The sequence below is a fragment of the Leucoraja erinacea genome, chromosome 11 (assembly GCF_028641065.1).
Source record: "Leucoraja erinacea ecotype New England chromosome 11, Leri_hhj_1, whole genome shotgun sequence".
NCBI classification, from domain to species: Eukaryota; Metazoa; Chordata; class Chondrichthyes; order Rajiformes; family Rajidae; genus Leucoraja; species Leucoraja erinaceus.
The window spans coordinates 33252224-33269039 of NC_073387.1; the positions used below are offsets into that span (position 1 = coordinate 33252224).

At 40.7% G+C, this 16816-nt stretch overlaps 1 protein-coding gene across 4 annotated transcripts in view; it reads right to left on the reverse strand.

Moving 5' to 3' along the window:
• ablim3 (actin binding LIM protein family, member 3) overlaps positions 1-16816 on the reverse strand; it is a 230535-nt gene that overhangs the window by 89744 nt on the left and 123975 nt on the right. For all 4 annotated transcript variants that reach the window (XR_008724242.1, XR_008724243.1, XR_008724241.1 and 1 more), the window contains exons 5-6: positions 8452-8578; positions 7092-7185 (exon numbers count right to left, since the gene is read on the reverse strand). Coding sequence is in view for 1 of the 4 variants with exons in the window: in XM_055642996.1 (XP_055498971.1) it covers positions 7092-7185; positions 8452-8578 (221 nt within the window). In the remaining 3 variants the exon portion in view is untranslated. The remainder of the gene's footprint in view (positions 1-7091; positions 7186-8451; positions 8579-16816) is intronic.

A 16816-nucleotide genomic window follows, 5' to 3' on the forward strand; every position in this document is an offset into this window, starting at 1 on the left:
ATACAAGCTGTTCTAAGAATCCATCACTACTAGACCATTCCCAGTTTGCATGGTAAAATTGTAATTATAGAATAATAAATCTAGGTCTCTAAATTTCTAATCCACAATGCAAGCAGCACATTACCCTATCTCACAATTATGGATTTCAAGGGATTGGAGATTTCTGCACAGATTAAGAGCTTACATCAGTTTTAAAACATTAGGATTGGCTATAGTGTTCCAAATTAATTACCATAATAGGCACTGGTGGGCCTGATCTCAGACAACGACGAGAAGGCCTACCAGGAGGAGGTGGCTGATCTGGCACTCTGGTGTCAGGACAACAGCCTCATCTTGAACATCAAAAAACTAAGGAGCTGATCGTGGACTTTAGGAGGGCACATCATCCGAGGACATACACACCATTGAGGATAAATGGGGATACTGTGGATAGAGTGAGCTTATTTAAATACCTGGGAGTTCACATCTCTGAGGATATGACATGAACATCACACGCTGCAGCACTCGTGAGTAAGGCAAGACAGCGCCTTTACCACCTCAGGTAATTGAGGAAATTCAGAGTGTCTCTGAGGATCTTCCAGTGTTTCTACTCAGCGGCTGTGGAAAGCATCTTGTCCGGAAATATCACGATTTGGTTTGGGAACTGCTCTGCCCAGGACAAGAAGGCTCTGCGGAGAGTAGTGCGTTCAGCCGAACGCACTATGGGAATTTCACTCGCCCCTCTGCAGGAACTGTACATCAGAAGGTGCAACTACAGAGCCAGTAAGTTCATGGGAGACACCTTCCACCCCTGCAACGGACTGTTCCAGCTGCTACGATCAGGCAAACGCCTCCGTTGCCATGCTGTGAGAACGGAGAGGTTGAGATGGAGTTTCTTCCCAGAGGCCATTAGGACTGTAAACTCCTACCTCACCAGGGACTAACTTTACTGTACCATTCTACTGTTTTTTTTTAATTGCTGTTTTTTTCCTGTCCGCGGGCATTGCCACTTTTCATTTCACTGCACATCTCATATGTGTATGTGACGAATAAACTTAACTTGACTTGACTAGGCTTGAAACAACTCATTTCATTTTCATTAATGTCTAACAAATCATTTATTGCAAGTACATTGCAGACTCACAGTTCAGTTGATTCACAGCCTAGAATGAGAGTCGTGGCCTCTCCCTCGCGATCTTGCAGAGTGACTGAGTCATGTTCAGGCATCCGGGGTTTTATGTTTCATAGTCCTGCCCCCCCCCCCCCCCCCCGGAAGGGGTGTTACCCTCATCGCGGTGATTGACAGGCGAGAGGATCTCAAGGTTTTTTAAACACTCATAACTTTTTTATTTTTCATCGATGGGAAAAATCCTTGGGGCCTCCTCAGCAGAGGAGGACTGTGAGTAAGATGGCCAAAAATTATATCTATATATGGTAGCGTTGTTTCCTAAAATCAATATACAGCGCAGACAGGAAGTGGTCAAGATGAGACTTTTAATTATATAGATAGATGTCTACTACTTAAACAAAAGGGCCAATGAGTCTTTCCAATCACCACATCTTGTGTACTGCCTTTGGTGATGTCCTCTACAGTTGAGAATCCAAATCCAAAGTGGTGATTGGTTTTCAGTGCAGCTGAGTTTAGTTTGCAGGGGTAATCCCAAGCTTCCTGATACCTGCTACTTTAATTCACCAGCCCTCATTATAACAGGCCAATTCAGTGGATATTTTTAAGGTAGAGATAGACATATTTTTTGATTAGAACGGGTGTCAAGGGTTTATGGGGAGGTAAATGGGATTAGGAGGCAGAGATCAGCTATGATTGAATGGCAGAGTGGACTCAATGGGCTGAATGGGCTTATTCTACTCCTACAATGTACTTCCACACTGGTATAATGAGATCCAATGCAAAGTTTAAGAACAGCACTTCATCCCACGTCTGGGTATGGTTTGAACTCAACTATTCTGAATACTCATCTGAGCTTAATCTCTAATTTATGATAACTTGGCTTCTCTGTGTGTGTTTCAGTTTTCCAGCATCTGCAATTGTTATGATTTTCTTTAAGGATGGCTCATTAGCTTGAAAACTATTAAAGGCAACTTGATAATTTCAAAAGAGAAAATACGTATTCACTCTCACGAGATTGATTTATTATTTTCTGTGATTATTGCTACATTGAAGTATACACTTAGTGAAGTTAGGAATAACTTAATAATGAGGACAATTAAATTTACCATGAGATTTGAGTAATGTAGTGTCAAAGATGTGTACATTTGAGATGAAAATTAATCACCTTCAAACCTGCGGTAAAAGGTGACTGAACTGTTTACTGTTGCCAACTAGGTAATTTACTGTCGTGATCATGACAGGGCCACTCAACATTTCTAAATATTCTTGATTATGTAGAGTTTCTTCCTTGGTATTTGGACAGATGTGAGCTATCAGAATTGGCCAGATAAACATATGCTATTTATGGTTTATGGATTAAGGACTGTCAGGAGATGCGGAAAAAGAAATGACCAGTCATTAATCATCTTGTACATATCAATTCTACGTGATGCTGCAGGCTGAAAAGAATAGTTCTGATGTTTTATGGCAATACCGGCTGCACGTAAGCCATTTTGTGGCCAAATGGGGAGTTTGACTGATGTTTGACAGACACATTGATGGCATATGCATATGCTCTGTGGCCCAGCAGTCAACCACATTGCAAATGAATGGCTGCATTATTTCTGACTGTCTGACAAAGATGATTCAGGTAGACTTTTACTAACTTGTGATCTTCCTGCCAGGTGTAGGATGCTTCTGCTCCTTTCGTCCGAATAGAACTTGAAAAGGCAGACTGCATTTTACAGGAGTGCTTGGAGGCTTTTCATTTGCAACATGACAACCCTTACTGATTGCATACACATCGTTCCAGGTCAAATCCATCAAGCAGCAGGGAATTGCTGAGGGTGCGAGACATTGGAATAGTCGTGGAATATAGCAGCCAGATTCCAAGTCCGCCTTGTACTGTAAATATCAGCACAATAAATGAGATATAGTGAAAGCTAAAGTGGTTTACGAATTCTGATCATTTTATTTTTTTAACTTGTGAATAATTGTTCAAAATGGCAGGGGGCTACACCAACTCTCCAAGTACATTTAACAAATGCAAAAATCCAGTGCACAGGAGAGACGGACAGTGATTTTTGTGGGTCTAAACAAAGATTTTGTTCTAACTCTCTATCTTAAAAACCAATCCAAACTTCATTGGTGAAGACACTCAATGCCACTGTTACCAGGGGATCACAGTGCCTTCCTTTTTTTCAGTAGTGTCAGATTTATTGAGTCGGCATAATGGAAAATGGCGGGATTGGTGCTGATAATGTCTGGGCACAAACAATGTGGAAATTTTTCGAAGGAGGCGTACATGCAAACGGATTAATGTGGTGAACTTCATAAGTTTAGAGGTGGATCAGGCTGGTGCCCTTTCAGGCGGGCTGAGGAAGGTCAAACCTAATTGCCAAGGGTGCTCAGCGCTGTTTATTATTAATTAGATTTAGTGGCAGTGGCATCAAATTGTGCTTGGTTGTCTGTTATTGCTAATTATTTGTTATAACCAAGTAAGGGATTATCATTGTATGTAGTTGAAACAAAGAACAGCAGATAATGGGTAATACACAAAAGGACACAAAGTGTTGGAGAAATTCAGTGGGTCAGCATCGCTGGAGAACATGGATAGGTGACGCCTCTTCAGATTTACTCAGCCTGCTGAGTTACTCCAGCAATTTTTGTCTTTTCACTTCAAAAGTAGGTACCAAAGCCCTTCTTCACCGGTTTAAGCTGCTGTTCAAGCTACAATTTTAGGGGAGAAGAAGAGAAGGAGGAGCTGACAGTGGAGGGTGGGAGGTGGGGGGGGGTTGCATGGACAGAGCAATGGGAGAAGGAGGTGGTGGCGGTAGTTGAGCGGTCAGATCGAAGGAAGAAGTGGCAGCAGGTGATAGGGGAGGGAGGGAAGGGGAGGGGGCCCCACAGAGATTGAGCCTGTCCGGTTGGTGGTGGAGACCTGAAGAAGGGCTGTCCGCAGGGGCTCACGTGAACAACAACCAGTCACTTCAACTGTATGTTACCATGGTAGAAGAAGGGCGGGGCGAGTCGGCGCGGAGGCAGGAAGCCGCACTTTTAAGTGTGGGGATGCGCTGCGAATGTCGGGGGTCCGTGCTACACCACGCACTACATTACAAAGGGGGTTTAAACCCTGTTAGACAAATTCACAGGTTTGGACCCATATGCCCTATATTCCATCCAAAATGTGAATGTATCATGGAGTCATGTACAAAGAAAGGGGGCAAAAATTTTTTTGTATGTAATGTCCATGTACACCACGCACTGATAACATGCCTGTTAGACAAAATACTGGTTTGGACATATGACGTTCATCCTTGAATATATCATGGAGTCATACAACAGAGAAACAAAACCTTTGGCCCATAATGTCCTTGCTGACCCAATACTTGGCCCACAGCCTTCAACACCTTAGCGACTCAAGCTTTCATAGATACAATGTATTTGTTGTGAGAGCATCCATTTCCCTCATCCACCCAAGCAACGCATGTAATTTTCTAACCACATTTGACGAGAAAAAATGATTCCTCCGATCCCCACCAGTACAAACTCTTATCCTTTGCATGATATCCATGCCCTCTTATTTCTGACATCTTCCTATTACCTGCCCAGCCTACATTTTCTAATAATATTATGTATCTATCGGGTTCACCCTTAAGGGCCTGTCCCACTTGGGCGTCATTTGCGCATCATTTACGCGACATTATTTACGCACCACGACGCACGATGCGTGCAAATGATACCAAAGTGGAACAGGCCCTTTAGCCTCCTTTGATCCAAGAAAAACAAACAGAGCCTCTCCAGTCTCCTCTCATAACAGAAATGCTCCATCCCAGACACCATCCTGGTGAATCTTATCTATATCCTCTCATAATACACCAGCTGCAGCCTAACCAGTTATAAATCATTTATAACTTTACTATATCTATTTATACTATATCAATTATAAAAGTCATTACATGAGCCCATCATAAAACTGCATTGCAGGCACAAGGTTGTTTCTCATTTCCATTCTTCTTTGAATCTGTACTTTTTCTCAATCCAATACTTTATTTCCCGAACCTATAGCAAGCAAAGAGTAAATATTTTTTTTTATACCTGCCATTGAGTGCCATCACAATCTAAAAATTTTGGCTGACCACGTAGCCATATTTATTTGGAAGCACTGCCAATTGCATGTTTAATTTAGTTTAGTTCAGTTTAGAGATGCAGCGTGGAAACAGGCCTTTCGGTCCACTGAATCCGCACTGACCAGCGATCACTGCACGTTAACTATCCTACACGCATTGGGGGCAATTTAAGCTTATACCAAGCCAATTTACCTACATACGTGTACGTCTTTGGAATGTGGGAGGCAACCAAAGATCTTGGCGAAAACCCATGTGAGTCACAGGGAGAATGTACAAACTCCGTACAGACAACACCCATAGTCAGGATCGAGCCCGGGTCTCTGGTGCTGCAAACACTGATTCACCACCATACCGTTTAGAAGGGAACCAGAGGTGTCTTGGCAAACCATGCCAGCTTAAAATTGAACAATGGGTTTAACTATATGGAAGAAAATAGGAAAGTTTTACATCACATTACTGATCCATGTAAGAAAAGGGGGAAGCACTATTTTGATTAAATATGGTGGTGAATCTATAAATTGATTTTACAATATAAATAGAGCTAACCTTCAAAATTGTTGAACCATTCTGATGTGGAGTAACCACAAAAAAATCTCAATGTATTACTTCTAGACTCAATATGAGACACGGTGAATTACTGCAGTAGATTTTGATTTGAATGCACAGTTGAACATGAACTGAATTCTCAAACCATCAAGCAAAACCCATGCTACCAAATGGTTCACAGTGCAAAGATATTTATGACTGGGAATGAAACTAGACCTTGTTACACTTGATTCCAGTTATTATCTGTAGCAAAATCAAAAAAATAATTTTCCTGAAGCCATTTACGATTTCACTAATTGGTGTTTGTCCCATTCTCTGCAGTATTTATGCATGGCATTTTGCTTTATGAATGTCATTATCGCCTGATCTATAAAGGCTGACTATTAAACACAAAATAATACCCACAATTAGTATATTATAATTCTGACAAACTTCACATGGAAATTAATTAAATATATACACAAAGAATAGATGAGCAGTTGAATATAAAAACTTACAAGCCATTGCATCATTATGAGAATATTTGAAATGAATAGATGAACGTATTACCAGTTTTTATTCCAGATTAACAGTACAGACAGTTCCTAACCTATGCAAGGGTTGCATCCCGTGGACCCTTGCCTATGTCAGATGTTACGTAAGTTGGAAACGGAAGTGCTACTGCGCATGCATAAATTTACTATTTCAACATGGAGACCAGGGGGAGTTCTGACACGAAAACCACTGGGAAGGTCTGACGCGGAGATCAGGGGGGAGTTTAGACATGGAGACCATGTATAGGCTCAGATGTGGAGACCAATGTGGAGCTCAGATGCGGAGACCACATGCGATCTCTGATTGGAGACCATGTGGGTGCTCCAACGTGGAAACTATGTGGGTGTTTGTGCGCCTAAAGAATGGCTTACATAGGCGCAAGTTTACATACGTCACCAATCACGTAAGTCGGGGCGTGCCTGTATCTTATATTTTGCTTTACTATTATAGCATTCATAATCTTTATAATTATTGTTCTAAAAGTAAAATGCACACCTCAGTTGTTCAAGTTATTAACAATTGGCACACAATATACTGAGGCTGTTAGTGAGGTGCAATATTTTATATTCTCTCCTGTTACTGTCACTGCTGTTTATTTGAACTATTTCACCTTATGAATATTTGTTTTTCTGTGAACTTATCAGTCCCCTGAAATTATCTGATAGATATCACTACATCAGAACAATGTGGTAATTAAAGGAATTAATCCTGGAGACCTGAATACAATTCTAACAGAAATATAATTTCCAAAGTGTACATTAAAAATCCATCCATTCTTGTTACAGGACACTTACCTCTAATACTCTTCCACTGATATATCTATCACAACTCTCACACTTAATGCCAAAATGTGAATGGTAATCCGTTTCACAGTAAGGAACGCCATCCCTTGGAAGGAGAAAGAAAATCGATACTGAGTAATTTAAGGTTAGCAAATAATCACACATTTCTCATCAAAAGTGAGATGTATTGAAATTCCATTTAAAAATTGTCATAGGATTTATTCTTGGCCCGTCTGAGTTAAGTCATTACCTAACCCTTGGCTTTGCAGTTTAAAAGTCATCATTAAAAGCTGAAATGAAGGCTCCTTTACATATATTTTATGAAATGTGCAGTAGTTGTCAAAACTGATAAACTAAGGAGTTCCAATCTTCCTGCTGCAATAATGAAATGCATCACAAGTTGAAGTTTTAACCTTCCCAATTACAGGTGGAGTAAAAAGGCTGACTACTGAAGGACAATACATTCCTAAAATTCAGCATTTGATTTTCTTAATATCAAGAAATCATGGGAGTTCAATCTTGCTCTTATAGTTTCATGAGATTCAAGATTGGATTTTGAATTCCAGAAGCATTATGATTCACTTAGCGTTAAAGAGGGAACGGCAGATGCTGGGAACTGCAGATGCTGGAGAATCGAAGGTTACACAGAAAAGCTGGAGAAACTCAGCGGGTGCAGCAGCATCTATGGAGCGAAGGAAATAGGCAACGTTTCGGGTCGGGTCTGAAGAAGGGTTTCGGCCCGAAACGTTGCCTATTTCCTTCGCTCCATAGATGCTGCTGCACCCGCTGAGTTTCTCCAGCTTTTCTGTGTAACCCATGATTCACTTAGCGATCTTTAGCGATCTATCTTAATGAAGGATGCTTTGCAATGAATCAGAGGTAGGCATAGGTGAAAGCCACTCAGCAATGTATTATTTTTTCTCCCCATCTCCCCATTAGTTTCCAAGATTGAATTGTAATCTGAGTAACCAAGTCATTTATTAAAGGACTAAATGTTGCTCTTTCTATTGTTTTCGCTGTCGGGATACACAATAATACACATTTGAACCATTAATGATTAAGGAAGCATTCTTTGGCTTTCAATAGGGATGTAGCATTTAATAGGGCCAAAGACATATCAAACAAACGCTTGAAAGATGCGGAATTTTATACAATATTTTAAGATCAAAGACCTCGAAGAAAACCTACGCTCTTCGATTGGCAAACTGAAGTTAAGGCATTGTGTAAATTAATCATAGAGTAGAGTGTACAGGCGGATAAAATATACTCATAGAGTAGAAATCTGTTCATCCAATTTGGATAGATGGCATTTAGTTAGGTAGTGGGTCTGGATCACTTTTCCATACATGTATCCTTGAAGAATCATACATACTTGCTGATGTATTCTCCTGTAAGGCCAACACCACAGGACTGACACTTGAAGCAGCTCACATGCCACTGCTTCTCCAAAGCTAGTAGTGACTGTCCATGTTTGATTTCATCTCCACAACCAGCACACTCTGGAATAAAAAGAAAACAGAAGCAGGTTGCTGTTGGTTGATGCAGTGACAATATGGTACATCAAAATAATATAATTTAAATTAAAAATCTTAACTGTACATCAATTTTGGCCATGTTAAATGAATTACCAGCAACATTTTCACAATGAAAAGAAAAATGGTTAATTTTTTTCTGGTTTATGATGTAGCTTGGCAGGACTTCCCTTAAATGCTGATTAAATCAATGTCTGAACTCATCATATTCAATGTTTTCCTTCAACAATTCTGTGGTCAGGCAAATGTTGCAGATACCACCTTCATTCCAATCCATTCAGCCAAAGACAACATCCATTTCTAAGCTCAGGAAGAATTTTTGAAGATGAAATGTACTTCTGGTGAACTGGGAGTCCAAAATTCTATATCTCAGCAGATTTCCATTGACTGTAAAGCATTCAGAGTCACACCCTCTTTCATTTACCCGGACGATATTATAGCATCTTTCACTCTCATTCTGAGATGTTGATTATTTAATCTAACAAAATGCTTTATATGCAATGAATCTAAAAAATATACGTTTTTTTCCCTACCATCTGTCTACCACCACATAGGTAGGCAGCTTCTTCACAGGAGTGTCCTCAAATTTTTCACTCTAGCTTTTCTTTAAAGTATACACTGAGAAATGTTGGTGAAATGGCACAATTTTTAAAGACTTACCAATCAATTTTACGTACATTGCACCTTTAAAAAATAAATAAAACCAATTCTGACATAAAGTCTTTAAGGTTTAGGAAAACAATTACTTTTTTGAATTACCAAGGATTATTAATGAATTAATTAACAGAAAAGATTAATGGGAGAGAGGAGTGGCTTACTTCAAGACAGGCAGACTAATTCTACACTCCGATCCATTATTTTACATCATAACTTGACAAAGATTATTTAATTCAATTAAGCATCCTTCTTCTGAACATTCACCAGACATATCCCAGCAGATAAACCTACCCAAAGGTGTTAGGATCTCAGTGAACATATTGAAAGATAAATGATTCTGGAAGAAGAGGCAATCTATGTCTATTAGCACAGACACTATATTGGAAAATTACGTGTCTGATAATAGTTGCACAGCTGTAGGTCAGCACTCTGTGTCTGAACTTACATTGCCCCTTTTCCAGTGATGTGCTGCTCCACTGGTTGTTGACACATTGAGTAGAATCTGAAGCAATCTCAAAATAAGCTTTCAGAATCCACAAAGACTGTCATTGGGGAGAAAAGCAAGCCCCAGAAATTCCCCCTGGCTGCTTGCTATCTGCTGTTCTGACTTTACTTCTCCAGAGGTGGAAACATTGTTTTTTACATAAAATGGGGATAAGGTATTTTCTAAATGTCTGAGATAAATGACTGGAGTGAACTAGGAATAGCTCTCTGGAAATTATTGGTTCTTATTGTAGACAGCTGGCAACAACACACACTGCTTCAAATTAAGCATCATAAACTTTGGCAATCCAGGATTCCTGTTAATACATTTTCAAACATGATACAAGATACAGATTTACTGGCAAACTTCCACAATCTACTGGAATGTTTATGAAGTTCATGGGGGTGGACGGGTGGGGAGAGATTCAAACCTCACTGTCTTGATGTGCCTAATAACTTTTGTAATGCTATTGTCATTTCATTCTATTCGTTTGATCACTTTGCAGTAACACATAATCCAGAAAATATCTGCGTTCTCGATGATTGCATGTGATCAGATTATTCATTTTAAGTATTGAACACAAACCTCAGGCTGCAGAATTAATACTACTTATGAAGATGGGACAATGTCATTATTGACCATGGCTTGCAACATTCGATCTACCTTCATCTGTTATTTGACCATATTACTAAATGATATTTGGAATATAAGAACTGAACCCTAAGGTTTCACTCTAATATATTCGGTGGTACACTGAGTTTCTATCACCATAGTTGGTGGAATCAAATTAATGTAAATTAATAAATCTAAAAATATGCTACTATTACTAATACTAAAGAAGCTTTTGGTTAGCTGCAACAATGTAACTAGTTCAATTGTGTACTTCATTATGGAAATCTGCTGTCTTAATACACTTAGGTCTATATGTGATTCCATACCCTAATACAATGGTTGACTCTTACCACTTCTATTGCAGGGTTAGCAGTGAGTGTGCATATCTGCCTTCTTCTCCAAGATTCATTGTGAGCCATCAAAGGTGTGGGTATGTCCATTGATGGATAGAGTTAATTCACAGTTCAGCCAAGCTATCCATGAATGGTAGAAAGTTCAAAGGGCTAAATGGCTTACAACTATTCAAAAGCAATGGAGGGAAAAAAGAAAGGTATTTGACCATCAAAGCTCACTGTATCAAAATGCTTCTGTTGGAGCAGGGGTTCAGGTATTGGGACTGCTCTAAGACTTGGAGTTATGGATTGGGTCAAATGTACATTGTGTGGCGTCAGCAATGACTGCCTTCCCAACAGTCTGTTTGTCCCTTGCTTCCTTGTTGATTTTTTTAGTATGTGTTAAATGTATGTTTTAGTGTTCTTTAGTTTGTTTCATGTGGGGGGTGGGGTTGTTGGGGGAAACTTTAAAAAATGTCTTACCTTGATGGAGATGCAACTTTCTCCGTCCGCACTGTGGCCTAACATTGAGGAGTTGGCGGTCTTTGCTGGAGACAGATTTCGGGGGCTCTAACCGCGGGAGCCTGCGGACTTACCATCATGGAGCCCGCGATCCCTATCGGGGATCAACCACAGAGTTCCAACTGCAGGAGCCTGCGGACTTTAACATCGTGGAGTTTGCAGTCCCTGGTTAGAGACCGACTAGGAGCACCAAGCCGCCCACAGGAGCTTTGACGGCCCAACGCGGGACCTTCGATCTTCACCAACGTGGGGGCTATGATCATCCTGCCAGGAGCTCCGATCGCCCCGATTGCAGATGGTTTGACTGCCCAGACCGTGGGAGCGTAAGGAGGAAGAAGATTGGAGTTTATTGCCTTCCATCGCAGTGAGGAATGTGGGGAATGTGGTGGATGTTTATGTTAACTTTTATGTAGTTGTGTGTCTTGTTGCTTTTTTTTAATATGGCTGTATGGTAATTTTAGTTTCACTATACCTTAATTGGTACATGTGACAAAAAAATTACCGTTGAACCTTTGAAACTTTGAGTACCCAGAAGCCTATATTTTATCATGCAAAACAGGTCTCCCTATTAGGAAAATTAACAGGGAGATCAGGAAACACAAGTCATTGCACAAGAATAGCAATTCAGTTGCTTGGTTCATTGTAAATTAAGGTTATAAGGTATAGGAGTAGAATTAGGCCATTTGGCCCATCATTCTACTCCACCATTCAATCATGGCTGATCTATCTCTCCCTCCTAACCCCATTCACCTGCCTTCTCCCCATAACCTCTGACACCTGTACTAATCAAGAACCTATCTATCTCTGCCTTAAAAATATCCACTGACATGGCCTCCACAGCCTTCTGTGGCAAAGAATTCCACAGATCACCACCTTCAGACCAAATATATTTCTCCTCATCTCCTTCCTAAAATACCGTCCTTTAATTCTGAGGCTATGACCTCTAGTCCTAGACTCTCCCACTAGTGGAAACATCCTCTCCACATCCACTCTATACAAGCCTTTCACTATTCTGTATGTTTCAATGAGGTGCCCCCTCATTCTTCTAAACTCCAGCGAGTGCAGGCCCAGCGTCAACAAATGCTCATCATAGGTTAACCTACTAATTCTTGTAAACCTCCTCTGGACCCTCTTCAGAGCCAGCGCATCCTTCCTCAGATATGGTGTGCAAAACACCTCACAATATTCCAAATGTGACCTTACCAGTGGCTTAATGAGCCTCAACATCCCTGTTTTTGTATACAAACCGTCTTGAAATAAATGCTAGTATTGAGTTTGCTTTCTGAAAGCGTACACAAAGCTTGGCTGCAATAACAGTCTGTTACACATTGCAGCTTCTGTAAAGATCACTGAAGCAGTAGAGCACAAGAGGCTGCAAATGCTGAAAACCTGAGCGAAACACATGTCAGAGCAGGGGTTCCCAACCTTTTTTGTCCCGTTTACTCCCGGCAACTTTAATAGCACTAATAGTTTAATAACAATGTAATATCACTTATTTATGAACAAATAATGATGAACAGTATACCAGAACCAAACACAGTCAGTCAATGAGAAAAAATATGTGCAAATCCAGAATCAACAAATTTATCCCCTGGGTAGGCGAAATTTAGACCCTTGTTGGGAACCCTTGTGTTAAATAAACTCAACAGGTCAGGTAGCATCTGTTGAGGAAATGAACAGGCGACATTTCAGATGGGATCCTACTTCCGGCTGGTTGTCCATAGGACATTACAGCACATGAACAGGCCCTTCATCCCACAATGTCTGTGCTGGACATGATGACGACCAACTCTTATCTGCCTGCACATAATCCATATCCCTCCACTCCCTGCATATCAGCATTTGCCTATCCAGTGGTCACTTAAATGCTACGATCATATTTGCCTCAACCACCACTCCCGGCAGAGCATTCCAGGCACTCATCACCCTCTGTGTAAAAAGTTACCCCACACATCTTTAAATTTTCCCCCTATCACCTTAAAGTTATGCTATTACCATCTTGGGAAAAATATTCTGACTGTCCACTCCATGTATGCCTTTCATAATTTTATATACTTCGTTCAGGTCTCCTGTAACCTCCAATATTCCAGAGAAAACAATCCAAGTCTGTCCGACCTCTCCCGGTAGTTTATATCCCCTAATCCAAAAGCCTCCACATCCTTCCTGTGAGAGGGGTGTCCAGAACTGCATGCAGTTCGCCAAGACTGGTGAGACAGGTCTGATTGAAGCTATCTTAGCAAATCTTTACATCATTGGCATATCAACAAGGATTAAGGGCCCACTGAAGAAATGCCAATTGTAAAATAACATGATGTTGCAATCCCCAACACTATAATTGTCTTCCATTCATTTCCCCCCCTTCTCCCACTGGTTGATCAATGGTTACATTCCAATAAGGCTGTCCTTTAAAATCCATATAAGATGATCTCTTCCAGGTCTCAGCAAAGCAGATGGAAAATTGTTGTTGCTATGTGGGGACCATTGAGCAACCTGTAGCTGGTTGAGTGTATGGGGGCCTGAATAGATTGCTGCAGCTCAGCTGTTATGGGGCAAACGAGCCAGGTGGCTTTCAGCACCCGAAAGACATTGTGTTGGATTAAAAGGTGCCAAGGGAGATGATTTGATGGTATGGAATGATATTGTAAAAAACTATATCCACTTCTTAACTTTAAAAAAATATTTTAGAGATACAGCACGGAAACAGGACCATCGGGCCACCGAGTCCCCACGGACCAGCGATCACCCCTAGCACCCTCCTACTCACTAGCGATAATTTGTCGAAGCCAATTAACCTTCAAACCTGTTCATCTGTGGAGCGTGGGGGGGAAACATGAGCATCCAGAGAAAACGTGATCACAGGAAGAATGTACAAATTCCGTACAGACAGCATTCGTATTCAGGATCGATCCTAGGTTTCTGACGATGTAAGGCAACAACTTCACCGCTAGGCCACTGTGCCACCCAAATTACCCACTCTTATTACACACAGACTTGGAATTCAATCTCTCTTCAGGATATGCAACCTTAATTAAGAGGAGAATTCCCATTTCATATCAGCTCGAGGCAGTAATTGCTGACAAGCTGTTCTTTCCTGATATGATTTTGTGCTCATCAACCAATGAAGACTGTGTTAATATTTCTCAAAACCCTTGATAGCAATATTATGTATCTCCATTCATCAATTAGAGTCCCATTTTCTGTGGAAGTAAGTAGATATGCTTTTACTCATTATGCAGGGAAGATAAACTGTTTCCTCATCAACAAACTTTCAAAGATCCTTGCAATAAAGAATTGGAATATAAAGAATTATTACAGCTTGCAATACAATACAAGGCAAGGTTGATTTCCATATTAGGGAGATACAACGTTTTCCCCATGTAAGGGTCATGGGCTAAGAATTCTTTGCTCTGATAGTCAATGAGCTGGTATTTTTAGGAAACCCATGGCTATTTATCCTGGAACCTGTGGCATGTGGCTCGTGATCCTGAACTTTGCACATCTGTGTGTTTGCATTGTCAGTGCATGACTGTTTAGAGTGATCTATCCAATAAACACTTGTTGGTAAAGCTATGCTGTATTTCCTGTGTAACTTATCCTGCAGTGCTTGATATTAACAAACATTGAAAGCAAACGCTGAAGGCATTGCAGAGAAGTGATGCTGAATGGGATGTTGAAATGGGCAGGAAATGTGCTTGAAATTTCACAGATACTAAATTCAATCACTTCATCGATGTGATTGAGTGGTGAAGGAAAGTGCATATCCTAGGGTTACCCGGCAATCATTACGAATCAAAATTAAATGTTATTGAGAGAAGAAATTAAAGATGATTAGTGGCTGGAGCAATGCTTGAAGAGGTTCAAAGCCAAAGTTAGCACTTTAATCAAAATCAAATTGCTAAATAAAAATACACAATGGCTTGCCAATACCCTAACAGACACTGCATCGGTATACACACACATCTCAGCTGACCGTAATCAAATTAGAAAAATTGGTACTCTGTGCCATGAACACGAAGAGAGATATTGACAATGTAAGAAAGCGGCATGGTTCATGTTGCATTCTCTCATTTCCATGAGTGGCTGAGGAAATTGGTGCCTTTGCCTGGGACATGTTCTGCTCTCATTTCTCATGCTTGTAGCAAGGACGGATGGAAACCTTGGTTCGGTTAAACAAGTGTAGGTGATATCTAATAAACCTAGTGAGACAGTGGACATGGAATCTCAAAGCCATGCTGTTTTGACATGTTGAAGGAAGGAACTGCAGATGCTGGTTTAAACCAAAGATAGACACAAAATCATGGACAAACTCAGCGGGACAGGCAGCATCTCTGGATAGGAATGGGTGACGTTTTGGGTCTCGACCCGAAACATCACCCATTCCTTCTATCCAGAGAGTTACTCCAGCATTTTGTGTCTATTTTCTGTTTTGAGATGTGCTCTCTTTGCCAGATACTATATTTCTGCCTGCGTATGTAAGCTCAGGAGACTATCCAGGCTTTTGGACAGGTCTTCTCTTTGGGTTGCTCCTCCATCCACCAGCCTGCTCTTCCTTTTCATGCCGGATGCACTCAAACAAGTGTTCAGCCCTTTGGACAGCCTGGCCGTGAATCGTGAATCCAGAGGCCTTAGCCTCAAAGCCCTTAGTTCCAGGATACATTTCACCACGGGAAACGGGAGATGCAAGCATGGTTCCAATTATACCCGTGGAGTGCCCTCCTACCCCTACATGATAACGTAACTGTGAGCTTCCACCTTCATGTCCCAGACTACCACTGAAAAGAAAGACACAGGAGCAATAACCCTGCAGCTCGCTCAAAGTATCATTTTGCAGTTTGGATTCTTGTCCACTTACACCCTGGCAGCCTCCTTACAACACCTACATAACATGTTATGGGTCCAAGTGAAAATGAGTGGAATAGCCATTTCAGCAGCACAGCTGCTATGAATGCAGCTCTATGGATAGCTTCTCCCTGGAAATGACCCTTAAGCCGTATAAAGTGATCCAATTTCAGATGGCAGCGGTAGAAATGTTGCAGGCAGATTGATATCATGCATGTGTACAGCATATGCTAAAAGTCATGTGAGCTCTGGGAAGCTTGTTGCAATTCTATGGGTCTGCAGTTGAAATCAAGCGAGTTCGTAATTCGCTCGTAAAATTTGCAGAAAAAACATCAAAAATCTTCCATGTGACACGCAAAACATTGGTCCAGCTGGAAAATGTTCCTGCCATTAGCACTGGCAGTTCTCTGGCTGTAGAAATGGGTAATGTGGACCATTTATCTTTCCAAATGCGACTGGTATCTTCCAAACCACCTCTACAATAAGAACAGCACAAAAAGTGCTTGTATTACTTTATATGTACACTAGAGAAGCAAGAAAAAAAATATATTATTTGTAAATTACCGCTTTAGAATTAATACTGCTAATATTTATTGTATAATATTAAATGATATTATTCCAAAGTAATAAAAGATTAATTTATTTATATTTCTCGTATTGTTTTTTAGTGCAAGATGGACACTGAAGAAATCATGAGCATCTCTGAATGATGTCGCACAGAAGGGGTCCATATGAGCTAATGGTAGTGTTTTGATAGCA